The sequence below is a fragment of the Salminus brasiliensis genome, chromosome 2, assembly GCF_030463535.1.
Source record: "Salminus brasiliensis chromosome 2, fSalBra1.hap2, whole genome shotgun sequence".
Classification (NCBI taxonomy): Eukaryota; Metazoa; Chordata; class Actinopteri; order Characiformes; family Bryconidae; genus Salminus; species Salminus brasiliensis.
This window is the reverse complement of record NC_132879.1, coordinates 1,948,569-1,976,068: the sequence shown is the minus strand read 5'-3', so window position 1 is coordinate 1,976,068 and position 27,500 is coordinate 1,948,569. Positions and strand designations below refer to the sequence as shown.

General features: G+C 45.2%; 1 protein-coding gene across 3 annotated transcripts in view; it reads right to left on the bottom strand.

The window, feature by feature from the left end:
* The window catches only part of lhfpl3 (LHFPL tetraspan subfamily member 3), a 57,460-nt gene that overhangs the window by 1,572 nt on the left and 28,388 nt on the right, over nucleotides 1-27,500 (bottom strand). For all 3 annotated transcript variants that reach the window (XM_072674114.1, XM_072674115.1, XM_072674117.1), the window contains 2 exons: nucleotides 9,827-10,057; nucleotides 1-1,765 (listed from right to left, as the gene is read on the bottom strand). The exon at nucleotides 1-1,765 is cut by the window's left edge and continues 1,572 nt beyond it. In XM_072674114.1, coding sequence (XP_072530215.1) covers nucleotides 1,761-1,765; nucleotides 9,827-10,057 — 236 coding nt within the window. In that variant the 3' untranslated portion in view covers nucleotides 1-1,760. The remainder of the gene's footprint in view (nucleotides 1,766-9,826; nucleotides 10,058-27,500) is intronic.

The window sequence follows — 27,500 nt, the reverse complement described above, 5'->3', positions numbered from 1 at the left end:
GATGTTCTAATGACCCAGTCGTTGTCAAGAACATCACAGTTTAGTTATTGACAAAGTGTCTCAGATCCTTACGCTTGTCCATTTCTCCTGCTTCAACACCTCCATCACTGGAACCAGTGGTGGTACTAATGTTATGGCTGATCAGTGTATACACTACATGTACAAAAGTTTGCAGACACTTGTGTATCTTCTGAAATCAGGGCTATTAATAGGGGAGTGTGTCCACCTTTGCTGCCGTCACAGCCTCCTTCTCTCTTCTGAGAAGGCTTTACACTAGATGTTGGAACATTGCTGTGAGGAGAGCATCAGTGAGGTCCGGTCCGTTCTGATGTTGGATAATCGGTTCTGCCACTTCGGCTCATCCCAAAGGTACTGGATGGAGCTCCATCATCTCCCCAGGGAGCTCCACATCCTAATGCTAGACCCTTCTGGTGAACCTCTGTTGGTGTTGCTCCTCCAGACCATCTAGCTACCGATGCTAATCATCGCTCGGACCTTCCCGGTGTTCAGACCGAGCTTCAACCCGTGTTTTTACCATCCGTGATTGTATCTTGGATGTGTAGATGAACCTCATGGACCTCATGGCTTCTCTAGCAGGTTGAAGATTCTCCACAGGAGGCTTGCTGTTACGACTCCTATAAAGCTGTTGGTGCTTGGTGTCAGTGACACTGCGCGCCCCTGATTTTCACTGTCTGCTGTTTTTGCACTTTTATTCACAATTAATTTTGGATTTTCTGTTTGTGATCAACTAAGCGATTAAGCCTATTGATTATGATTACACTGAATTGACAAATTGAGCAAATGGGCCAAATTTAAACGTTTCAGATTTGGACATTAATGGGTTAATTGTAACTACTAAAAGTAACAGTGCTGAAACTTCAAAATATGATGGAGTGTCTGCAAACTTTTGACATGTTGACATGTATGTTTAGAAGTTGTCGCTGTCGGGCAAAAAAAACAAGTAGCTCCAACTTTAACTGACTATCCTTTTTTTTTTTTTTTTTTTAATTGAATTTAAGTTAATATAGTCATTTTTGAGCATTCCTATTGGTCCATTCATCATGAAAGGCATGAAGAGCAGCCAGGTGCTTTCAAATTATAAGACAAACCGAGATACGAGGTTTTGTCCCGACAGCGACAAATTTAATGTTATTATTTTTTTTAAAGCAGCCAGAGCCAGATCCATCCATCCATCCAGCAGCAGAACGTCCTCACGCTGATTCCTCCTCCTGTAGAGTCCGTTATTAATCAGATCGGTTGATGGGAAAAGTCCAGAAGTCCGAGCTCCAGCTGAGGGTCCAGTTCAGAGTGGTGAGCGTACTTGGCTTTGACTGGAGGATTCAGTGGAGTGATGATGATGATGATGATGATGATGATGATGATGAAGAGCTCCAGAGGACACAAACACATCTACTGCAGTGTTCAGTTCAGTGGTGATAAGGTCCTATGTGAGTGGATCAGAGAGAGAGAGAGAGAGCGAGAGAGGGGGAAGGGGGGGGGGGGTCTGAGAGGAAGTGAATGAAGACAAATGATGATGAAGCGGTCAGACCGACCCGGCCGCCGATCCCCAGCGCTGCGCTCAAACCCGCGGCCGGAGGCGTTCAGATAAAGAAGGATCAGTGTGGCAGAAAATGGGCTTCGTTTTTCCATTCTTCACTTCCTCCATCCATTCCCAAACTCCAGTGGACACGCCGGACACCCGCCCGCAGGACGATAAGCTGGATGACGTCACGTAACTCGGGTTCCTTCACTGGGCAGAATCAACCTGGGAAAAGAGGCAGGAATAAAGGAATTACGCTCATTAATGAATAATGCGGCTTAAAGAGCAGAGCAGAGTCCTCCAACGCTGAGTAATAATATATATTTTTAATTAATAAAAAACTTAATCTGAAGACAAGAGGGTCATTAATTAACATTAATAAAGGGACTGAAATGTGTGAGTTGGAAGGGAGTGAAGCAGACGGATCCATCGGTAATGACTAGAAAAGTGGTTCCCTGAATGGTTGCACAGCTAAAGTGGATCCCTCTTCCAGGCAGTTGCTAGGATGTTGCTATGTTTTTTTTTTTTTTCCCCTAGGTGGCTTCTATTGTGTTGCTAGGTGGTTGCTATGGCATCCCAGTTGGTTGCTATGGTTTTGCTAGGTGGTTGCTATGGCATCCCAGTTGGTTGCTATGATTTTGCTAGGTGGTTGCTATGGCATCCCAGATGGTTGCTATGGTTTTGCTAGGTCGTTGCTATGGTTTTGCTAAGTGGTTGCTATGGTGGTGACTAGGGTATTGTAGGTGGTTGCTATGACATTGCTAAGTAGGTGTTAGATGGTTGCTATGGTGTCTTAGTTGATTCCAGTGGTGCACCTAAGTAGTTGCTATGGTATCCCAGGAGATTTCTATGGTGTTGCTAAGTGGACACCAGCCTAATGCTATAGTGTGGCAGGGTAATTGCTATTGGTATTTCAGGTGGTTGATATGATGTTGCTTAATGGTTCCTAGGGTGTTACTACAGATTTGTTAAGGCCATCCCAGGTCTTTGCGAAATAGTTATGGTGTTGCTAGGTGGTTGCTATGAAGTTGCTAAGTGGTTGTTGGATGGTTGCTATGGTGTCTCAGTAGATTGCAGTGGTGTACCTAAGTAGTTGCTATTGTATGCCAGGTGATTTCTACGATGTTGCTAGGTGGTTGCTATGAAGTTGCTAAGTGGTTGTTAATGGTTGCTATGGTATCCCAGTAGATTGCAGTGGTGTACTTAAGTAGTTGCTATTGTATGGCAGGTGACTTCTACAGTGTTGCTTGGTGGTTAGTACGGCATCCCAGGTGGCTGCTATGGTGTTTCTTAGTGGACACTAGATAGGTGCTACAGTGGCACAAGGTAATTGGGTTGGTATGTCAGGTGGTTGATATGATGACGCTGCTTAATGGTTCTTAGGGTGTTGTTAGACAGTTGCTATGGTATCTCAGGTGGTTGCTCGGGTGTTAGCAAGTGGCTGCTGTGGTACTTCATGTGTATTTGTATCATTTGGAGATTTGAAGGGTGCATAAAACGTGTATTCTATCCATTTCTATGGGAGGAAATTCAGGAAACCGTCCGGACCGAGAAACTGAACATCCGTTAACCAAAAAATAACTGCATACCAGCCTTAATCGCACAACAGGATAATATTTAATAAGAAATAATAAATATTTAATAAGAAATAATAAATAAAAATATTAATCATTAAGATAATAATTATAAATAGGACAATATATTCATTACTACATTAATCTTTCCCATTTTTAACAGTCAATTTTGCCTTCTCCTGGAAAGTCACCATGTTGGAGATGCAGGTTTCTCATTGGGCAGCGACAGTATTGGGCAGGTGGGCTTATTGGTGGTTCTGTCTTGCCTTAAATACTTAAATCCAGCATTAAATACTGCTAGCGTTGATTTCCGCTGAGAGTTAGGACTTTTTCTTTGGTAACAGAAGTTAATAATAACACTTTTGGCCTGCCGGTGGATAATAGGCTGGTTAAGGGCTAAACTGCTCATATTCGAGGCCGACCTCCTGAGGCCGTCTAGACGTTAAGTAGGAAGTTAATATATAACAATTCTAAGAATTTCCTTCATATGTTTACATTTATGGTATTTAGCTGATGCTCTTATCCAGAGCAAGGTTACATGGTTACTGGTGCAGTAATACATCCCTGCAGTACAGACATCACCACTAGGTGGCATCAGAACACACACACTCACTCACTCACTCACTCACACACTCACACACACACAGATGAATTTGTTTGAAGAAACTCATTTCATACACCAGAGTCTTGTTTAGTTTTGGCATTAATCATAATTCACCTACGGGACGCTGCAGTAATAGAAGGCGTCAGGCTGCTGAGGTGGAAAACGAGCCCAGTCTGCAGTTCTCTGCTAGATTTAATGGTCCTGATGTTGTAGTTCTGCCCATGATGACGGGATTCCAGCTCGGCCTGTTCGGCCTAATTAGTGTTAGTAATGCGTACCCTGACGTTTCAGTAGACCTAATGTGTCACGACTCCACCAACCAGCCAAAACATTATGGTGTGGTGACGGTGCAGCATGTGAAGGTCTGGGATCGCTGGTAGGCGGTAAGTGGAGAACAGTGGGTTCTCGTAGTTGACGTGCTGGACGTGGAGAAACGGGCAACACTTTGACGAGGGTCAGATCCCAGTCGGTGGCTCTCTGCGGGTCGGAGAGTTTCCCAAATTACTCGGCAAGGCCTGCAAAGGGGGGTCCTGGCCTGCAGGGGTGAGTACCTGCCGACAGTGGACAGAGGAGTGACAGGCCACCAACCATCATCAGGGCTTGGACGTGCATGAGGCTGCGTAGCTGCAGACCAGTCAGAGTGCCCATGCTAACCCCCGTCTACAGTTGCCTACAATAGACACAGGAGCATCAGATCTAGACTAGTAGTAATTGCACACTTGCCAGAGTGTGTCTGTCTTCACCCTCCTGTGTTGGGAGCATTGCATAGGATGAGAATATGCATGGGTGAGATACATGTAAATGACCTCTGCTCTGATTGGCTGCCCTTTTTACATTGAAATTCTTATAACCTCAGTAATTAATAGGTGGGGCTAAACTGTGGTAGGCTAAATAGGCCCAGTTTTTGTGACATCACAAAAAATAATTTAAATATATGGATGTTAAGATCTATACACCACAGTGAGCCTGACACGCCTGTTCTGTCAAAACCTTGTATCTCCATTTTTGCCTAGTCTCCCACATGGTGTGGTAGCTCTCTGGCAGGCAGTGGTGTAAAACGTCACGCCACATCAACCAACTTCTTAAGACCTATTCTGGAGCTTTTTTGTCCGACGGCGATGATATCGGCCTCTGTTCAGAGCTGGTGGAGAAGTTCTGTAAAAGCCTTCAAGCATCTAAAGCGTCTGAGGAACAGTCATGAAATCTCTGAGCCCACTCTGTATTATCATCTAACAGCAAAAGTTCAGCAAAAAGTCACATTTACATAATCCCCCCCCCCTCCTCCTCCCTCCTCCTCAAAACCTCCAGCCCAAATGTAGCCCATCAGTCACGTCATTCCTTCCAGCAGCTTTTAAGAGGCCGGATTCACAAAGAAATGCCTTTAGTATTCTTAGAAAATATGTAAATATAAAAAAATTTAAATAGATATAAAAAATATATCTTAAATAACTTCTCAACGTAACGACGAGTCGCCGCTGCTTTCCGACTGTAAGAGGTCAGAAGGTCGGCCTCTAAAATGATCTGTTATGACCCTTATGCTCCTTACGGGCCTTTTATTACACCCTAAGATTACTAATCACTAACTATCTAATCTAATCTAATTAGAATCAGGAATCAGGAGGACAAGAGATGGGTGACATGGGTGGCAGGGGAGCCTGGTGGTCAGTCTAGTGGGTGGGCAGCTGGTCTGACATGTGTGGCAGGGGAGCCTGGCGGTCAGACTAGTTGGTGGGCAGCTGGTCTGATATGGGTGGCAGGGGAGCCTGGCGGTCAGACTAGTTGGTGGGCAGCTGGTCTGACATGGGTGGCAGGGGAGCCTGGTGGTCAGTCTAGTGGGTAGGCAGCTGGTCTGACATGGGTGGCAGGGGAGCCTGGCGGTCAATCTAGTTGGTGGGCAGGTCTGAGGCGGGTGACAAGGGAACCTAGAGGTCAGTCTAGTGGGTGAGCAGCTGGTCTAAGGCGGGTGGCAGGGGAGCCTGGTGGTCAGTCTTGTGGGTGAGCAGCTGGTCTGACATGGGTGGCAGCGGAGCCTGGCGGTCAGACTAGTTGGTGGGCAGCTGGTCTGACATGGGTGGCAGGGGAGCCTGGTGGCCAGTCTAGTGGGTGGGCAGCTGGTCTGACATGGGTGGCAGGGGAGCCTGGTGGCCAGTCTAGTGGGTGGGCAGCTGGTCTGACATGGGTGGCAGGGGAGCCTGGCGGCCAGTCTAGTGGGTGGGCAGCTGGTCTGACATGGGTGGCAGGGGAGCCTGGCGGTCAGACTAGTTGGTGGGCAGCTGGTCTGACATGGGTGGCAGGGGAGCCTGGTGGCCAGTCTAGTGGGTGGGCAGCTGGTCTGACATGGGTGGCAGGGGAGCCTGGTGGCCAGTCTAGTGGGTGGGCAGCTGGTCTGACATGGGTGGCAGGGGAACCTGGTGGTCAGTCTAATGGGTGGGCAGCTGGTCTAATGCGGTTGGCGAGGAAGCATGGCGGACAGTCAAATAGATGAGCAGCTGGTCTGAGGCAGATGCAGGGAGGCCTGGTGGCCAGTCTAGTGGGTGGGCAGCTGGTCTGACATGGGTGGCAGGGGAGCCTGGCGGTCAGTCTAGTTGGTGGGCAGGTCTGAGGCAGGTGACAAGGGAACCTGGTGGTCAGTCTAGTGGGTGGGCAGCTGGTCTAATGCGGGTGGTGAGGAAGCATGGCGGTCAGTCAAGTTGGTGAGCAGCTGGTCTGACATGGGTGGCAGGAGAGTCTGGCGGTCAGTCTAATTGGTGAGCAGCTGGTCTGACCTGGGTGGCAAGGGAGCCTGGCGGTCAGTCTAGTTGGTGAGCAGCTGGTCTGACATGGGTGGCAGGAGAGTCTGGCGGTCAGTCTAATTGGTGAGCAGCTGGTCTGACATGGGTGGCAGGGGAGCCTGGCGGTCAGTCTGGTGGATGGGCAGCTGGTCTGAGGCAGATGCAGGGGGGCCTAGTGGTCAGTCTAGTTGGTGAGCAGGTGGTCTGACATGGGTGGCAGGGGAGCCTGGCGGTCAGTCTTGTTGGTGAGAAGCTGGTCTGACATAAGTGGCAGGGGAGCCTGGCGGTCAGTCTAGTTTGGACACCCCAAGAAATGTGACCTCCTGGATACCTTTTTCCATGCTCTGGGCTATGTCCTGTTCACAGTCATCATTAGGAAAGGCCAGAAGATGCAAATTTCAAGGCTCAATAAAAACTCTGACTCCTCAATCAGCAGCCATGGGCTCCTCTAGGCAGCTGCCGAGAACTCTGACCATTACCATAGCTGATGCCCCCAAAGCAGGTTCAGCTCACAGTATGGCCAGAAAGGCAGAAGATTGGGTGGTGGTGCACTGTTCTACTGTGCAGCGACACTGGTGTACCACAAACTCCAGGATCCATGATGCTGCTAATAGATAACACTATATGTCCACAAGTTTGTGGACACCCCTTCTAAAGAACTCATTCAGCTACTTTAAGTTGCACCCGTTGCTGACACACACACACACAAACACAGACACAGCTTGTCCCTGTAGAGAAGTACTGCCAAAATAATAGGACTCTCTGCAGCAGATAAACCCAGATGAACCTATTGGCACCATGCTGCTGCCTAATGCCAGGCGTGGGCTAGTAGAGGGGTGTATATAGAGCCCCCCAGCATTGAGCTGTGGAGCAGTGGAAGAACTGTGTTCTCTGGAACTATGATGGTGGTGGGGCTCCATCCAGTACTCTGGACAGTAGAGACAGTTACTCTTTTTAATATCCTTGATTTCAGAAGAAGCCATGAATAAGCAGGTGTCCCAATACTTTTGTCTGTATAGTCGTATAGAGATGTACTGTAGATTATACAGATTTAATCATTTTTAATATGAACCTGTTTTGGCTGGTTTTTGAGAAATGTTGTGAATCCCTGATTGCCAGTTCCTTGTGTGTGTGTGTGTGTGTGTGTGTGTGTGTGTGTGTGATTAATGTGGACAAGCTGACAGCGAGCTGTGTAAACAGCCATTAGTAATGCATAGCTCAGTCCGGAGCCCCGAGCTTCAATTAACCCGGGCCTGCAGTAAATTCTCATTTTCTTCTCCCTCTCGCGCTCTCTCTCTCTCTCGCTCTCTCTCGCTCTCTCTCTCTCTCCATCCCCCCCTTTTCTTTAGGCTCTCTCACTTCCCTATCCATCTACCCCTCGCTCGCTCTTTCATGTCATCTTCTTTTCTCCTAATGATTATTTCTCTCCCTCATTTTCTCTCCTCCCTCATCTGTCCATCTGTGCCTCATCCAGCTCTCGCCAGGACAGAACAGATGACTGACTGAATAAATGGAGGCGAGCCGAGCGGCGGCAGCGGCGGTGGCAGCAGCGGCGGCAGCCGCTGGAGTCAGGTGTGCTATAGATATGCTGAAAAACCAATCAGGCCGGACAGCCGGACAGCAGCACCTGCAAACTGATTCGGCTCGGTGAACGCATTCAGAGCGGTGTTCAGAAATGAACGAGCTGCACTGAAATCAGGTGGAATCAGTCCGTCATCAATCAAACCTCAGTCCCACGAATAATGTGGATCTAGTGGGTATTAAAGGGGCGGTCTGGACTAAAGCTGAGGTGTTTCGTATGTGCTCAGTCCCGTTATTCCTGCGTCCCTCGGCTTCCTCACTCAAACAGAGTTCACGTTTTATAGAGGTTATGTGCCGCCATTCAGCAGCGTGCTGGTGTAAGCCCCGCCCACCTTCCAAATGCATCATCAGCAGCTGCTTTCTGGGTTCTTTAACTCGTAGAACCTTTAAAAAAAAAAGGAATCAACAACAAGGGTTCCTTTTATAAATGTTCCACAAGCTCTATAAGAACCTTTGTAGTACCATGTAGAACCCATTAATACTGTACAGTGATGCTGCAGTTAAAGAAGGGTTCTACATAGACATAGTACTCACAGCGATAGTGGAACCCTCAAACAGGGACCCTTTTTGTAGACATAGGGTTCCTTTTTGAAGGTTTCACTTTCACTATGAGTTAAAGAACCCGTTTGCTCAGGCTGTATAGATTGTCTGGATTCATAACCTTTGGGTTGGATGCTTAAAGGGTTCTTCACATTGGTATAGAACCCTTTTTTAAAGCAGCCCTGCCCAACTGTCTGTAATCTCCCTCTCCCTAGCTGCTAAACCATTGTAGTACTGTACTACCTACTAATAGAAAAGGGTTCTCTGACTCAATAGCAATAATAGAACCTTTCAAAAGGAATCAACAACAACGGTTCCTTTAAATGTAAATGTTCCACAATCTCTATAAGTTAAAGAACCCTTTGTAGTACCATGTAGAACCCATTTATACTTAGACTGTATAGTGATGCTGCAGTTAAAGAAGGGTTCTACATAGACATAGTACTGAAAAGGAGTCTGAACTAAAAAGGGTTCTTTTTAGGTTCCACTATTGCTATGCTATAAAAAAAGGCGAGGTGGGTGCATAGAGGGTTCTTTACTTTGACATACGATCCTTTTTAAAGTGATCCATGTAGAACCGTGTACAAAATAGGTTCTACATAGTACTGAAAAGGGTTCTTTAACTCAGAGAATGCAGAACAGTTACAAAAGGAAAAGCTTTTTTAAAGGTTCTACTATTGCTATGATAGTAAAACCTTAAAAAAGGAACCCTTAAAAAGGTTCTATATAGAACCATCTACAAAAAAGGTTCCTGTACCTAAAGGTTTCACCATCGATGAGTACTATGTATATGTAGAACCCTTTTTTAACTGCATACAGTCTTTTATCACTATGCAGTCTAAGTCTAAGTAGGTCTAAGTATAAATGGTATGTAGTACCATCTACATGGTACTACAAAGGGTTCTTTAACTTATAGAGATTGTGGAACATTTCTAAAGGAACCCTTGTTGTTGATGATTCCTTTTTTTAAAGGTTCTACCATCGCTACGATTTGAAGAACCCGTTTTCAGTACTGCGTAGTACAGTACAGTGCAGTGGTGCTGCAGTTGTTGGCGTCAGATAACCATGTCCAGTGATGATGGTGGCCCATTAAAAAGGTTCTAAAGGTTATCCACCTTATCAAGGTTCTATACAGAACTGCTGCCTTTATTAAAGAACCCTTGAAGTTTATTTTTTACAAGAGTGTCGCTTTCAAGTATGATGGTTAGTGTCTTACTGTCTCCCAGCAGCTCCTCTCCCATGAGGCCATCCTGCCGGTTGCCCAGGACGAAGGCGAGGAAGGAGAGGATGAGGGCGTCCAGGATGCCCATGATGGCCAGGATGTAGGCCCAGCGCACGGAGCACGCTCCGATAGTGTATTTATCCGTCTGCTCTCCGCACATCCGCTTCACCTCATCCGCATCCCATCCGTCAGGGTAGATCAGGCAGCCCAGCACCAGACACGTACCTAACACACACACACACACACACACACACACACACACAGAGATTAGGTTAGATCAGAGAGCTCAGCACACACTTTGGTCACTCTAAATGTAGGTATTGTGATATACACTGAGGAGGCGGAGCTACAGTCTCTCATTAGGGTGAATATTAATAACGCTCTAAATGTAGGTATTGTGATATACACTGAGGAGGAGGAGCTACAGTCTCTCATTAGGGTGAATATTAATAACTCTAAATGTAGGTATTGTGATATACACTGAGGAGGAGGATCTACAGTCTCTCATTAGGGTGAATATTAATAACGCTCTAAATGTAGGTATTGTGATATACACTGAGGAGGAGGAGCTACAGTCTCTCATTAGGGTGAATATTAATAACGCTCTAAATGTAGGTATTGTGATATACACTGAGGAGGAGGATCTACAGTCTCTCATTAGGGTGAATATTAATAACGCTCTAAATGTAGGTATTGTGATATACACTGAGGAGGAGGAGCTACAGTCTCTCATTAGGGTGAATATTAATAACGCTCTAAATGTAGGTATTGTGATATACACTGAGGAGGAGGATCTACAGTCTCTCATTAGGGTGAATATTAATAACGCTCTAAATGTAGGTATTGTGATATACACTGAGGAGGAGGAGCTACAGTCTCTCATTAGGGTGAATATTAATAACGCTCTAAATGTAGGTATTGTGATATACACTGAGGAGGAGGATCTACAGTCTCTCATTAGGGTGAATATTAATAAGGCTCTAAATGTAGGTATTGTGATATACACTGAGGAGGAGGATCTACAGTCTCTCATTAGGGTGAATATTAATAACGCTCTAAATGTAGGTATTGTGATATACACTGAGGAGGAGGAGCTACAGTCTCTCATTAGGGTGAATATTAATAACGCTCTAAATGTAGGTATTGTGATATACACTGAGGAGGCGGAGCTACAGTCTCTCATTAGGGTGGATATTAATAACGCTCTAAATGTAGGTATTGTGATATACACTGAGGAGGAGGAGCTACAGTCTCTCATTAGGGTGAATATTAATAACGCTCTAAATGTAGGTATTGTGATATACACTGAGGAGGCGGAGCTACAGTCTCTCATTAGGGTGAATATTAATAACGCTCTAAATGTAGGTATTGTGATATACACTGAGGAGGCGGAGCTACAGTCTCTCATTAGGGTGAATATTAATAACGCTCTAGTCTGAGAAGCTGAATCTGGTGGGGTGATTCAGGGGAAACTACACAGTAAGTGAGCCTCCATGAGTGCAGTTTGACTTTTGTGGTGTAAAGCCTCAGTGAGATACAGCGCATGTCGGATGGTGAGATAAACGTGTCAGTGGTTTAATGGAGGTCAGAAAGCCATCTAGCAGCTGATAGCAGATCAGGAGAATAAAAGCGAGGCAGTGGAGACGGAGAGTACCAACAGACACGGCGGTTCAGAAGGGTCACTGACGAAATAGATGACCGTTAAATTAAATGAGGAGAAGCAGGTCATGAGATTGCTGGACACTGCCACCTCCTGACCTGGCCACTAAACACACACTCAGCACACACTACAATCCACATACAGCACTTAACCCTCCGAGGTGTGTCCTGGTGTTTAAGACTGGAATTAATTCTCAGTTCAAGCAGAGAAAGTGTGGAAAGTACAGGCTATAAAATCTTAGACCCTTCCGGCCGCACCATTTGCGAGCGGGAGTAGTTGCTAAGGTGGTTGCTAGGGCATTTCTAGGTAGTTGCTATGGTGGTCGCTAAGGTGTTTCAGGTAGTTGCTATGGTGGTGGCTATGGTATTTAAAGTGGTTTCTAAGGTGTTCCAGGTAGTTGCTATGGTGGTTGCTATGGTATTTTAGGTGGTTGCTAAGGTGTACCAGGTAGTTGCTATGATGGTAGCTATGGTAATTTAGGTGGTTGATAAAATGTTCCAGGTAGTTGCTATGGTGGTTGATAAGGTATTTCTGGGTAGTTTCTAGTATGGTTGCTATGGTAATAGCAATAGTATTCACTATGGTATTTTCGAAGGTTATCTAGGTAGTTGCTATGGCATTTATAATGGTGATTGCTAAGGTATTGCCAGGTAGTTGCTATTATGGTTGTTATGGTTTTTCGGGTGGTTACTAAGGCATTACATGTTGTTGCTTTGGTGGTAGCTATGTTATTTTAGGTGGTAGCTAAGGTGTTCCAGGTAGTTGCTATGGTGGTTGCTAAGGTATACCCAGGTAGTTTTCTAGTATGGTTGCTATGGTGATAGCAATTATATTCACTATGGCATTTTCAAAGGTGTTCTAGGTAGTTGCTATGGCATTTACTATTGCTAAGGTATTGCCAGGTAGTTGCTATTATGGTTGTTATGGTTTTTCGGGTGATTCCTAAGGCGTTCCATGTTGTTGCATGGGTGGTAGCTATGGTATTTTAGATAGTTGCTATGGTGGTTGCTAAGGTATTTCCAAGTAGTTGCTAGTATGGTTGCTATGGTGATATGTATTCATGAATTGTATTCACTATGGTATTTTCTAGCATGTTCTGGGTAGTTGCTATGGCATTTACTAGGGTGATTGCCAGGTAGTTGCTATTATGGTTGTTTAATATTTCAAGTATTTGCAGTGGTGTCTCAGGCAGTTCCTAGGGTGTTACCAAGTGGTTGCTGTGGTACCCCATGTGTACCTGTATCATTATGTGAGAGAGAGAGAGAGAGAGAGAGAGAGAGAGAGAGACAGAGAGACAGAGAGACAGAGACGATTCAGGCCCACTGCTAGGCTGCGGTGATCGCGCTCGCTGGTCGTGTTTCCAGTGTGGGTGACTCAAAAGGCAAGCTGGAATATTACTCACTAACTGCAGCAATAACCACCATGACCATCACACTAATGACCAGAGTAGAGAGAAGACTCGGCCTCCAGCCTGCAGCTAAAACCTCATCATCAATTTATAATACAGGCCTGAGAATCCGCTGACTCACCACTGAGCCCACATCCTACCAACTCAACTCACTGGCCACTTTATTAGAAACCCCCACCTTGTGCTTTCATACTGGCCACTTTATTAGAAACACCCCCCTTGTGCTTCCATTCACTGGCCACTTTATTAGAAACACCCACCTTGTGCTTTCATACTGGCCACTTTATTAGAAACACCAACCTTGTGCTTCCATTCTCTGGCCACTTTATTAGAAACACCTACCTTGTGCTTCCACTCACTGGCCACTTTATTAGAAACCCCCACCTTGTGCTTTCATACTGGCCACTTTATTAGAAACACCAACCTTGTGCTTCCATTCACTGGCCACTTTATTAGAAACACCCACCTTGTGCTTCCATTCACTGGCCACTTTATTAGAAACACCCACCTTGTGCTTCCATTCACTGGCCACTTTATTAGAAACACCTACCTTGTGCTTCCTCACTGGCCACTTTATTAGAAACATCTACCTTGTGCTTCCTCACTGGCCACTTTATTAGAAACATCTACCTTGTGCTTCCATTCACTGGCCACTTTATTAGAAACCCCCACCTTGTGCTTCCATTCACTGGCCACTTTATTAGAAACACCTACCTTGTGCTTCCTCACTGGCCACTTTATTAGAAACACATATTTTCTGCTTCCTCTCACTGGCCAAAAGGCAAGGATGGTCTTCTCTTAATGGAGAAAAGTGTAAGTGGAGACACTTCACTGAAGAACCCTCTCTGCTAATGATGGGAGAACACACACACACACACACACACACACACACACACACACACACACACACACACACTGTGATCATATTAGCGGGTGGGTTTTGATCTCAGCGAGAGCTGCCACGCGCCACAACTGGGTCAGTTTCAACAGAAATCACCTCTCAGATCTACGACTGCAGATGGTCTATTAATAGATGGAGATGGAGATGGTGTTAGATGTGAGTGTAAGCTCTCGGAGTGTGTGTGGTGCAGAGCAGGAATACCTGATGGCTTAGTGATGAACCACCCAGCAGAGTGTGAGGTGTCACACACACTGCAAAGATGTCCAAAGGTTTGTGGACACCCCTTCTAATGAATGCATTCAACTACTTTAAGTTGTAGAGGGGTATAAAGCCCCCCAGCATTGAGCTGTGGAGCAGTGGAAGAACTGTGTTCTCTGGAATGATGGATGGGGTAGAGTGGTGATCATCCAGCATCCTGACCCCACTAACACTCCTACAACTGACTACAATCAAATCCTCACAGCAAAAAAAAAAAAAATCAAGTCTTCTTCTCTGGACAGTAGATAGCCTTAATAGCCTTGATTTCAGAAGTAACAATAAATGAGCAGGTGTCCCAATACTTTTGTCAGTTTAGCATATGTGGTTATCTGTCAGTTGGACGGCTTGTTTGTTGTAGACTAAAATAATTGTACTTGATCGCTAGGCTAACAGCTGGAAAGTAACTATGGCAACAGGGTCAACTGTAGCTTCTTTTAGCTTAGCATGTGTTTTAGATGCTAGTATGGTAGTCTTTATTCTAATATGCAGTATTTCCATGCTGGAAATTGACCAGCTAAACCAGCGTCAAACCAGTTTAAACGAGATGCATACTGTAAAGTTTCACATGATCCATTTCTATGCACTGATTAGCCATTAGCATGCTAACCCACACAGTAGAAACACACATGGCTGTATCTGTGAGCTGCTCATTCGCCGTGGTTCCCTTCCCTTCCCTTCCCTTTTATAGAAATTAAACCAAAACTGTCGGCCATGTTATCAAATCTGCAACCAGAGTCTGCTCAGAGGCGGAGCCAGACTCACCTACTCATTCAATAGACCCACCCCCTTCTCCCAGACCAAGCACAAGCGTGTCTCAGACCGTCTTCACTGAGCTTCCAGCGCAGAAGCAGTTTGTTCAGTAAGTGGACACTCCAACAGTAAAAGTTCCTCTACAACTCGGCTCCTCCATGTACTGAACAGAAAGGACGCCATGCAGGTCCTGCTGCAGACGACCGCCTCCATGTCAATCACTTCATTCCTAAGTGTAGCCCCGCCTTCTTACGATAGAGCAGAATAGGGGTTCATATTAAAAATGGGTCAATATCAGCACAGGGAGAACTAACAGCTGGTGTTTGGAGACACTGGAGATGGAGAGACAGTTTAGAGAAGAAAAATGGGCGGGGCTGTTTTGTCATTGAAACATACAGGGATGGGCGGAGCTATACATAACACTGCTACCAGCCAGCAGAGGCGCTAGACCCGTGTTTGCTTCACTTTTGAGAGACGTTGCGCTGTCCATGCTTTCTACAGTCATTGCTCCTTCAGTACGGCCATTGTGGCTGACAAGGCCTCGACATCTCGACACATGAAGAGAGAGAGAGAGCGTGAGAGAGCGAGCGCGAGGCGGGGAAGATCAGGGAAAAGCGAGGGAATAATGAATAACGAGGGAAAGACTAGCGCACGCTCGGCAGACTCAAGATGGAGTCGATCGTGTGTTCTCCTCTTTCTCTCTCTATTTTACCTCTAATTCACACTGCCCCCCTCTCCGTCTTATCCGCCGTCTCTCAGTAGACTATCTGGCTGTGCCGTTAATCTCTAAATGTGGTGTTGTAGCAGGAAGGCATCATTATTTCAGCGTGTGTTTTATCTCCTGAGATGACACTGCTGAGGAAAGATTGCTGTTCTTCCTGCTGAGAGAAGAAAGAAGGACGGAGGGGATGAAAATGCGTCGAGTGCAAACAGGTTCGAGCAGAACAATGAGAGAATCCCAATGCCTGCTGTGCCACACACACACACACACACACACACACACCAACAATAAAGAAAACAGAAAAAGGAGTATCTATACATAATGCAGTCCTGCTGAAAAACAGCTGGTTTATGCTGGTCTGGTGCTGGTCTGGGACTGGTTGACCAGCATACCAGTGTTCAAAGCACAATATATACTGGTTTATGCTGGTCTGGGACTGGTTGACCAGCATACCAGTGTTTAAAGCACAATATATACTGGTTTATACTGGTCAGGTGCTGGTCTGGGACTGGTTGACCAGCATACCAGTGTTCAAAACACAATATATACTGGTTTATGTTGATTTGTGCTGGTCTGGTGCTGGTGTGGGACTGGTTGACCAGCATACCAGTGTTCAAAGCACAATATATACTGGTTTATGCTGGTCTGGGACTGGTTGACCAGCATACCAGTGTTCAAAACACAACAAATGCTGATTTATACTGGTCTGGTGCTGGTGTGGGACTGGTTGACCAGTATACCAGTGTTCAAAACACAATATATGCTGGTCTGGGACTAGTGTGGTGATGGTTGATCAGAATACCAGTGTTTAAAACACAATATATGCTGGTCTGGGACTAGTGTGGTGATGGTTGATCAGAATACCAGTGTTTAAAACACAACATATACTGGTTTGTGCTGGTCTATGCTGGTTTGGTGCTGATGCACCATCATACCAGTGTTCAAATCACAGCATATAGTGGTCTGGTGCTGGTCTGGTGCTGGTGTGGTGCTGGCTATATATATATACTGAGTACTCTGGTTAATCAGCACAAAATAACTTCAGACACAAAAACATTTTGGCTGGTGAACACATGAAACATTCACTCAGTGTGCGTTAGCAGCATCACTGGGAAAATCCGATATAGTAGATGGGAAGGGCAGAGTGTCATAAAATTGATCATTAGATTTAATCCCTAAAGGCACACAGCGCCATTAAAGCATGTGGACAGCTTTATGAACTCTCCATCATGTTTACAGGCCAAGATGACCGCTCTGTCTGCGTTAACTCTATGCCCTCTGGGCTTATTATATTGAACGTACAGGTCAGCATAATTGAAGTGCGTCAGTAGTTGTCACCCAAGCTAAAAGAAGACATCTGCTCATCTTAGAAAAGGACATTAACATGATTGTGACTCGGTTCATTCATGTCTGTAATGTGAGAAAAGCACTGATTTCAATAGAAACGCATCTGAGACCAACTGTGGCCTAGAACTTTGCAAACAACCCCCACCTGTGGCCCAGAACCAGACAACTCCTTATTGTGAATCCATAACTGTGGCATAGAAATTTGCAAACCCCCTTACTGGGGCCTTGAACTTGACAACACTTTACTGTGTCCAAGAACTTAACATCCCCCCTACCCCCCTTATGGTAGCCCAGAACTTCAGAAATCCCTTATTGTGACCCAAAACTTTACAAATCAACATAAATGCAGCCTAGAACTTTACAAATTACCCTTATTGTGAACCAGAGCTGTATAAACCACCCTAACTGTGGTCTAGAACTTTACAAATGGCCCAGGACCTTACAAAGCCCCCATTTTGTCGCCCAGACCTCGGCAACTCCCTACTGTGATGCAGAACTTTACAAACCCCCTTTACTATGGCTCAAAACTTGACAACTCCTTACTGTGGCCCAGAACTTTACAAACCCCCTTTACTATGGCCCACAACTTGACAACTCCTACCTGTGGCTCAGAACTATATAACCCCCCTTTACTATGGCTCAACACTTTTCAAACCGCATTTACTATGGCTTACAACTTTACAAAGCCCCTTTACTGTGGCCTAAAACTTTACAACACCCCTTTTCTATGGACCAAAACTTGACAACTCCTTACTGTTGCTCAGAACTTTACAAACCCCCTTTATTATGGCCCAACACTTTATAAACCCCACTTACTGTGCTTAAAACTTTACAACCCCCCTTTACTACTTACTTTTTGAGGCTTACAACTTTACAAAGCCCCTTTACTGTGGCCCAAAACTTTACAAACCTTACTTACTGTGGCTTAGAACTTTACAAACCCCTTTACTAGGGCCCAAAACTTGCAAACCCCACTTACTGTGGCTTAAACCTTTACAAACCCCCTTTACTACTTACTTACTGTGGCCCAAAACTTGACAACTCCTTACTAATGCTCAGAAATGTACAATCCCCCTTTACAAAACTTTACAAACCCCCTTTCTATGGCCCAAAACTTGACAACTCCTTATGGTGGCCCAAAACTTTACAATCCCCACTTTACTGCGGCTGCAAAAGTACAACACAACACAGTGCAGTACTGCTACATGCAGATGTGGGCCTAATTATCAACATCCCTGCATATCCTGCAGCCTTCACACATGACTGACACACAGACAAATCCCAGTTCAGACTCATGATGACGTGCAACATCTGCTGGTGTCTGTTTGAATTAAAGGTAACAGCTAACAGAAACACTGTGATCACTCAACAGGAAAGGAGCATATGTTTATTACCACATAGCAGCTTCATCACCTGTCCACGCGAAAGCAACCCCACTGCAGATGATCAGGACTTAACCTCACCCCTGACCACAATTCAACTCTTCTGCTGCCACTTTATTAGAAACACCTACCTTGTGCTTCCACTCTCTGGCCACTTTATTGGAAACACCTACCTTGTGCTTCCACTCTCTGGCCACTTTATTAGAAACACCTACCTTGTGCTTCCACTCACTGGCCACTTTATTAGAAACCCCTACCTTGTGCTTCCACTCTCTGGCCACTTTATTAGAAACCCCTACCTTGTGCTTCCACTCTCTGGCCACTTTATTAGAAACACATACCTTGTGCTTCCACTCTCTGGCCACTTTATTAGAAACCCCTACCTTGTGCTTCCACTCTCTGGCCACTTTATTAGAAACACATACCTTGTGCTGCGTTTCCATTGCTTGTTAGTTACATTACTCGTATTCACACACTTTCTAGTTGTCCTCAACTCCCACAATGCCCTGGGGCAGCAAGACAGAAGAAGGTGATTGGGAACAGGTGTTCCCATTAATTAGTGCCCTCTGCCAGCGAGCCTGCTGAGGCTGAGAGCAAGCGGGCCTTGCATGCCAAAACAGAGCCAGGAGGCCCGGAGAGAAACTGCAGCAGATAGATCAAACCCTGGAGAAACTCTGGAGAAGTAAGAGAAGGCTGGACCATCAGGGAGCGAGATACTATTCTCTGATCAATATTACGATCAATGAAATCTGATAAAACGTGCTTAAATTGAATGTACCTTTCATAAAAAGCTTGAACCATGACACCTCAAAGGGTTCTCTGGATGCTGAATTAATTAGAAGCCTGTAGAGCAGTGGAACTGTGTTCTCTGGAATGATGGTGCTGAATGCAATCAAATCCTCACATTATCAATCTTCAATTATTCTCCAAAATCTAGTACAAAGTCTTCTTCTCTGGACAGTAGAGACAGTTACTCCAACAGAAGCAGGATCAGCTCTTTTTCAGTCTTGACTTCAGTAGAAGCAATGAATGAGCAGGTGTCCCAATACTTTTGTCCATAGTACTGGCCACTTTATTCAAAACACCTAGATAAGGTTCTAATGTTTTAGTAACTCCAGCCGACTCTTCACTTCAGAAGAAGCAATAAATAAGCGGGTGTCCCAATACTTTTGTCCATAGTACTGGCCACTTTATTCGAAACACCTAGATAAGGTTCTAACGTTTTAGTACATCCAGCCGACTCTTCAAAGGGTTCTTCAAAGGCTCTCTCATATAAGCTGTGGTTCAGTATGAAACCATGACACCTTGGGGGGGAGGGCTCCCAATTAATGTCCTACCATGAGCACATAAGGTCAACCTAAGATCACCTAGGGTCACCGTGCCCAATGCAGATGGGGTACAGTGGGTATAGCGCCCCCCTCAGGACTGGAGTGTGAGGTTCTCTGGAGCTCCCAGAAGAGTAGGGTATGTTACTGCAGCAAAAGGGGACAACTCCTGGCTACCTATAGAGCTATAGAGAGTGGTTATGACCCACGCAGGGACCCACATGGAGACCTTTAGGGCTCCAGGGGTGAGGATACAACTGCTGAACGATAAAGGGCGTGTATGGAGGTGTGTACTGGATATTAAGGCAGGGGGAATTAATTAACCTTGAGGACACTAAAGCCATGCTAGCAGAGAGCCGGGTGCAGCTGAGAGACCGTCCCGTTACCGGAGAAGAGAGGTGTTGTTTTTTGACACAAAAAGACAAGCAGTGCCAAGACTGCGCACAACGGCGGAATACTAATAAGAGCCGAACGCCGAGAATATCAAACACACTCTCCAGCTGCGAGCGTCAACTCCCCAGGTGTAAAAACCCAGGAGACGCAGCGTTTCAAAGGGAGAAAAATACAGCGTGCTCCAAACCCCGGAGCATCGCAACTACATGCCAACGTCCTCAATACACTCACTGCGGTACAGACCCTCCGCTGCAGTGCGCTGACTAAACACACGCCATCATATCAACGCCATTAAAGAGCCCAGATCATGGAAAACACTCCATATGGCATCTATTTAGCCCCGCCCATTCACACAGCCAGGTCTGCTTACTGAATTAGGCCCAGTACAGGGCAGCCAATCAGAACTGAGGTCATTTACATATATCAGTCTTAAAGGTACAGTAAGAAAACCAGGCTGTTTTAAATTGCTAGTTTTTGTGATGTCACAAAAATCAACACATGTTTAGCCCCGCCCATTCACATGGACGCTATACTTCAAGTATGCTGGGCTGCCAATCAGGGCAGAGGATATTTACATATATCAGTCCTAATGAGAGTAGCAGCTGGCAGATGTTCAGCCCCGCCCATTCACACATACGCTATACTGTTGTGTTGGTGCTTCAGCCAGGACTGCTTATTGAATCAGGCCCAGTACAGAGCAGCCAATCAGAAAAGAGGTTATTTACATATACATTTAAACTAGTGTACACTCAAACCAGTATATTTACACCAGTACACACACACACTTAACCAGTACATTCACACCAGTACAATTACACCAGTACACACACTCAACCAGTACATTTAAACCAGTACACACACACACTCAACCAGTGCATTTACACCAGTACACACACACACTCAACCAGTGCATTTACACCAGTACACACACACACTCAACCAGTACATTTACACCAGTACACACACTCAACCAGTGCATTTACACCAGTACACACACACACTCAACCAGTACATTTACACCAGTACACACACTCAACCAGTGCATTTACACCAGTACACACACACACTCAACCAGTGCATTTACACCAGTACACACACACACTCAACCAGTACATTTACACCAGTACACACACTCAACCAGTGCATTTACACCAGTACACACACACACTCAACCAGTACATTTACACCAGTACACACACTCAACCAGTGCATTTACACCAGTACACACACACACTCAACCAGTGCATTTACACCAGTACACACACACACTCAACCAGTACATTTACACCAGTACACACACACTCAACCAGTGCATTTACACCAGTACACACACACACTCAACCAGTACATTTACACCAGTACACACACTCAACCAGTGCATTTACACCAGTACACACACACACTCAACCAGTACATTTACACCAGTACACACACTCAACCAGTGCATTTACACCAGTACACACACACACTCAACCAGTGCATTTACACCAGTACACACACACACTCAACCAGTACATTTACACCAGTACACACACACTCAACCAGTGCATTTACACCAGTACACACACACACTCAACCAGTACATTTACACCAGTACACACACACTCAACCAGTGCATTTACACCAGTACACACACACACTCAACCAGTACATTTACACCAGTACACACACACTCAACCAGTACATTTACACCAGTACACACACACGCTCAACCAGTGCATTTACACCAGTACACACACACACTCAACCAGTACATTTACACCAGTACACACACTCAACCAGTGCATTTACACCAGTACACACACACACTCAACCAGTACATTTACACCAGTACACACACTCAACCAGTGCATTTACACCAGTACACACACACACTCAACCAGTGCATTTACACCAGCACACACACACACTCAACCAGTACATTTACACCAGTACACACACTCAACCAGTGCATTTACACCAGTACACACACATGCTCAACCAGTATATTTACACCAGTACACACACACTCACACTCAACCAGTACATTTACACCAGTACACACACACTCAACCAGTACATTTACACCAGTACACACACACTCACAGTCAACCAGTACATTTACACCAGTACACACACACACACTCAACCAGTACATTTACACCAGTACACACACACACACTCAACCAGTACATTTACACCAGTACACACACACACACTCAACCTGTATATTTACACCAGTACACACACACACTCAACCAGTACATTTACACCAGTACACACACACACACTCAACCAGTACATTTACACCAGTACACACACACACACTCAACCAGTACATTTACACCAGTACACACACACACACTCAACCTGTATATTTACACCAGTACACACACACACTCAACCAGTACATTTACACCAGTACACACACACACACTCAACCAGTACATTTACACCAGTACACACACACACACTCAACCAGTACATTTACACCAGTACACACACACACACTCAACCTGTATATTTACACCAGTACACACACACACTCAACCAGTACATTTACACCAGTACACACACACACACACTCAACCAGTACATTTACACCAGTACACACACACTCAACCAGTACATTTACACCAGTACACACACACACACTCAACCTGTATATTTACACCAGTACACACACACACACTCAACCTGTATATTTACACCAGTACACACACACACACACACTCAACCAGTACATTTACACCAGTACACACACACACACACTCAACCAGTACATTTACACCAGTACACACACACACACACACTCAACCAGTACATTTACACCAGTACACACACTCACAGTCAACCAGTACATTTACACCAGTACACACACACACACTCAACCTGTATATTTACACCAGTACACATACACACACTCAACCAGTACATTTACACCAGTACACACACACACACACTCAACCAGTACATTTACACCAGTACACACACACACTCAACCAGTACATTTACACCAGTACACACACACTCAACACCATGCTAATTGGTGTATATAAGCTTCCATCACTTGTTAGCTACATTAGCCTCATAGCTCCAGTGCAAACCTAAAGGAGATAAACCTCAGACCCCAACATCTGAGACTGCAGACTGTGTGGTAGGCTCTTCTTGAGATGTGTGTGTGTGTGTGTGTGTGTGTGTGTGTGTGTTTCTGTTCATGCCTGACTGTACCTAAGCTCATCTGTAGTATAGGTTACCATAGTGACACACTCATGCCCCCTCCTACCTTCACAAATGTGTGTGTGCGTATGTTTGGCTGGCTGAGGCTAATCGCCGAACAGCGCGGACGCTGCACAACCCGGGGACGAGCTGGGAGGTGTGTGGTTTCCATGACAACTGCTGGCGAGTGAAATATTATAGAGGCGTTGGGTGTGTGTGTGTGTGTGTGTGTGTGTGTGTGTGTGTGTGTGCGTGTGCGCGCGCAAATCCAGCAGCACGCCACTACCATGGAGGTCACCTTAGTGTGTGTGTGTGTGTGTGTGTCTCTGTGTGTGTGTGTGTCTGTGTGTGTGTGTGTGTGTGCGCGCACGCGTGTGCGCCTGAGCTGCAACACAAATAAACAGTCCAGTCTAACCCACTGACAGTGTGTGTAGAGGTTACGGGGGTGGTGTGTAATGGAGCCACAAGCCTACACTATAGTGACAAAAGTATTGGGACACCTGCTCATTCATTCATTGTTTACTTCTGAAATCAAGGCTATTAAAAAGAGCTGATCCTGCTTTTGTCCAAAGAAGACTTTCTACTAGATTTTTGGAGAAACATTGCTGTGAGGATTTGATTGCATTCAGCAACAAGAGTGTTTGTGAGGTCAGGATGTTGTTTGATCACTCCCCACCTCATCATCCCCAACTTCAGTTCTTCCACTGCTCCACAGCTCAATGCTGGGGGGCTTCATACCCCTCTAGCCCACGGGATTTGAACTGATGATCTCCTCAGACCTGATGAGCTAATGAGCAGCAGTTAGACCGTAGGGCCGGTCTAGAGCTGTGAAGTCACACCACATACAAACCCAGTTCTGAGTAAATTCACCTTCCCTTTCTTCCTCAGACTCAGGAATGGACACGGCTTCACAGTTCTAGAGTGGAGCGACTGTCTAACTGCCTGCTTGTCAAGACGCTCAGGAGGTGATGAGTTCAAATCCCATTAACACCGCTAACACCCCTACATGGGCGATATTTAGAAAAAAAAATTCCCCCCAAAAACAGTCTCAGTTGTTCTCAGGGTTTCGGTTAGAGAATCCCTGAGCATGGATCAGCACTGGGAGTGGAACCCCCTGCATTAGTGTGAGCGTACACAACTGTCGCTGCCATTGTCAGTGTTGTTGTAGGTTTTAATTGCAGTGACAGTGGCAGGAGCAGGCACAGATCAGAGCGCAGCGCGCCGGGGGATACAGCGCCGCAGCCTTCATCAGACATCAGAGGAATACTAAAACAATCCCATCAGCAGTCTTCAAACACTGCGCTCACACCAGCCAAGAACAGAGACATCTGTAAAACATTCAAAAGAAAGCATCTCCACCCTCAAAGGACTGTCAAACACACACACACACACATCTCTGAATGTTGATGTCCCGACACAGCAGCCAGCGTTTCCGTTCTGGGTAACCATCCCATAGATCCCCCAGAGCGTGAACACCACAAAACCCCTCCTCTACAAAACATTTACATTACATGTACTAAATGGACAAAAGTATTGGGACACCTGCTCATTCACTGTTACTTCTGGAATCAAGGGTGTTAAAAAGCGTCGGTCCTGCTTCTGTCTCTACTGTCCAGGGAAGAAGGCTTTCTATTAGGGTTTGGAGGAGCATTGCTGTGAGGATTTGATTGCATTCAGCAACAAGAGCGTTAGTGAGGTCAGGATGTAGAAAAGATGGATCACCACCACACCTCATCATCTCCAACTCATGCATTCATTAAAAGGGGTGTCCACAAACATTTGTACATGTAGTGTTTCTAATAAAGTGGCCAGTGAGTGGAAGCACAAAGAGGATGGAGCTCCACCACCATCATTCCAGAGAACACAGTTCTTCCACTGCTCCACAGCTCAATGCTGGGGGGCTTTGTGTATGTGAAAATACGCAAGATGTCCAAATGTTTGTGGACATCCTTTCTAATTAATGCATTCTGTTACTTTAGGTTGCACCCATTGCTGACACAGGTGTGCAACTGCACACACACACAGTTTATGTAGAGACAGTTACTTCAACAGAAGCAGGATAGGACCCTTTATTTCAGAAGAGACAAGGAATGAGCAGGTGTCCCAATACTTTTGTCCATAAGTTATTGCAGAACTGAGCACAGTCAGTCTGATAAGGCCTAAGTACCGTACGCAGAGCCGACTGCGTGTCTGTGGTCACTGGTTTAGCTGGAAAGCTTGTAATTGGAAAAATGCTCCTCCACCCTACGAGTGAAGGCTAATCCCATGGCAGTGGCTCTGCGTACCCAGGCTGTCACCTATAAATAGAGATGCAGTGGATGCCAGGTTCTCCTCGACAGTGTAGCAGTGAAGACTCCACTGGCGGGCGCTTCTGTTTCCTCCAGCTGATGTTGGGCTGAGCTGGGCACTAATGATGATCGCCTCAGCTCTCGCTCCTAACACTAACGCCATCCATTACCATGTAGCATGGGCTGATCTGCCGGGGTGGCATAGGGTGGCAAATGCCACCCCGTTATTAATAATGCTCTAAATGTAGGTATTGTGATATACACTGAGGAGGAGGAGCTACAGTCTCTCATTAGGGTGAATATTAATAATGCTCTAAATGTAGGTATTGTGATATACACTGAGGAGGAGGAGCTACAGTCTCTCATTAGGGTGAATATTAATAACTCTAAATATAGGTATTATGATATACACTGAGGAGGCGGAGCTACAGTCTCTCATTAGGGTGAATATTAATAACGCTCTAAATGTAGGTATTGTGATATACACTGAGGAGGAGGAGGAGCTACAGTCTCTCATTAGGGTGAATATTAATAACTCTAAATGTAGGTATTGTGATATACACTGAGGAGGAGGAGCTACAGTCTCTCATTAGGGTGAATATTAATAACTCTAAATGTAGGTATTGTGATATACACTGAGGAGGAGAAGCTACAGTCTCTCATTAGGGTGAATATTAATAACGCTCTAAATGTAGGTATTGTGATATACACTGAGGAGGAGAAGCTACAGTCTCTCATTAGGGTGAATATTAATAACTCTAAATGTAGGTATTGTGATATACACTGAGGAGGAGGAGCTACAGTCTCTCATTAGGGTGAATATTAATAACGCTCTAAATGTAGGTATTGTGATATACACTGAGGAGGAGGAGCTACAGTCTCTCATTAGGGTGAATATTAATAACGCTCTAAATGTAGGTATTGTGATATACACTGAGGAGGAGAAGCTACAGTCTCTCATTAGGGTGAATATTAATAACGCTCTAAATGTAGGTATTGTGATATACACTGAGGAGGAGGAGCTACAGTCTCTCATTAGGGTGAATATTAATAACGCTCTAAATGTAGGTATTGTGATATACACTGAGGAGGAGGAGCTACAGTCTCTCATTAGGGTGAATATTAATAATGCTCTAAATGTAGGTATTGTGATATACACTGAGGAGGAGGAGCTACAGTCTCTCATTAGGGTGAATATTAATAACGCTCTAAATGTAGGTATTGTGATATACACTGAGGAGGCGGAGCTACAGTCTCTCATTAGGGTGAATATTAATAACGCTCTAAATGTAGGTATTGTGATATACACTGAGGAGGCGGAGCTACAGTCTCATTAGGGTGAATATTAATAACTCTTAATGTAGGTATTGTGATATACACTGAGGAGGCGGAGCTACAGTCTCTCATTAGGGTGAATATTAATAACGCTCTAAATGTAGGTATTGTGATATACACTGAGGAGGCGGAGCTACAGTCTCTCATTAGGGTGAATATTAATAATGCTCTAAATGTAGGTATTGTGATATACACTGAGGAGGAGGAGCTACAGTCTCTCATTAGGGTGAATATTAATAACGCTCTAAATGTAGGTATTGTGATATACACTGAGGAGGCGGAGCTACAGTCTCTCATTAGGGTGAATATTAATAACGCTCTAAATGTAGGTATTGTGATATACACTGAGGAGGCGGAGCTACAGTCTCTCATTAGGGTGAATATTAATAACGCTCTAAATGTAGGTATTGTGATATACACTGAGGAGGAGGAGCTACAGTCTCTCATTAGGGTGAATATTAATAACTCTAAATGTAGGTATTGTGATATACACTGAGGAGGAGGAGCTACAGTCTCTCATTAGGGTGAATATTAATAACGCTCTAAATGTAGGTATTGTGATATACACTGAGGAGGAGGAGCTACAGTCTCTCATTAGGGTGAATATTAATAACGCTCTAAATGTAGGTATTGTGATATACACTGAGGAGGAGGAGCTACAGTCTCTCATTAGGGTGAATATTAATAACGCTCTAAATGTAG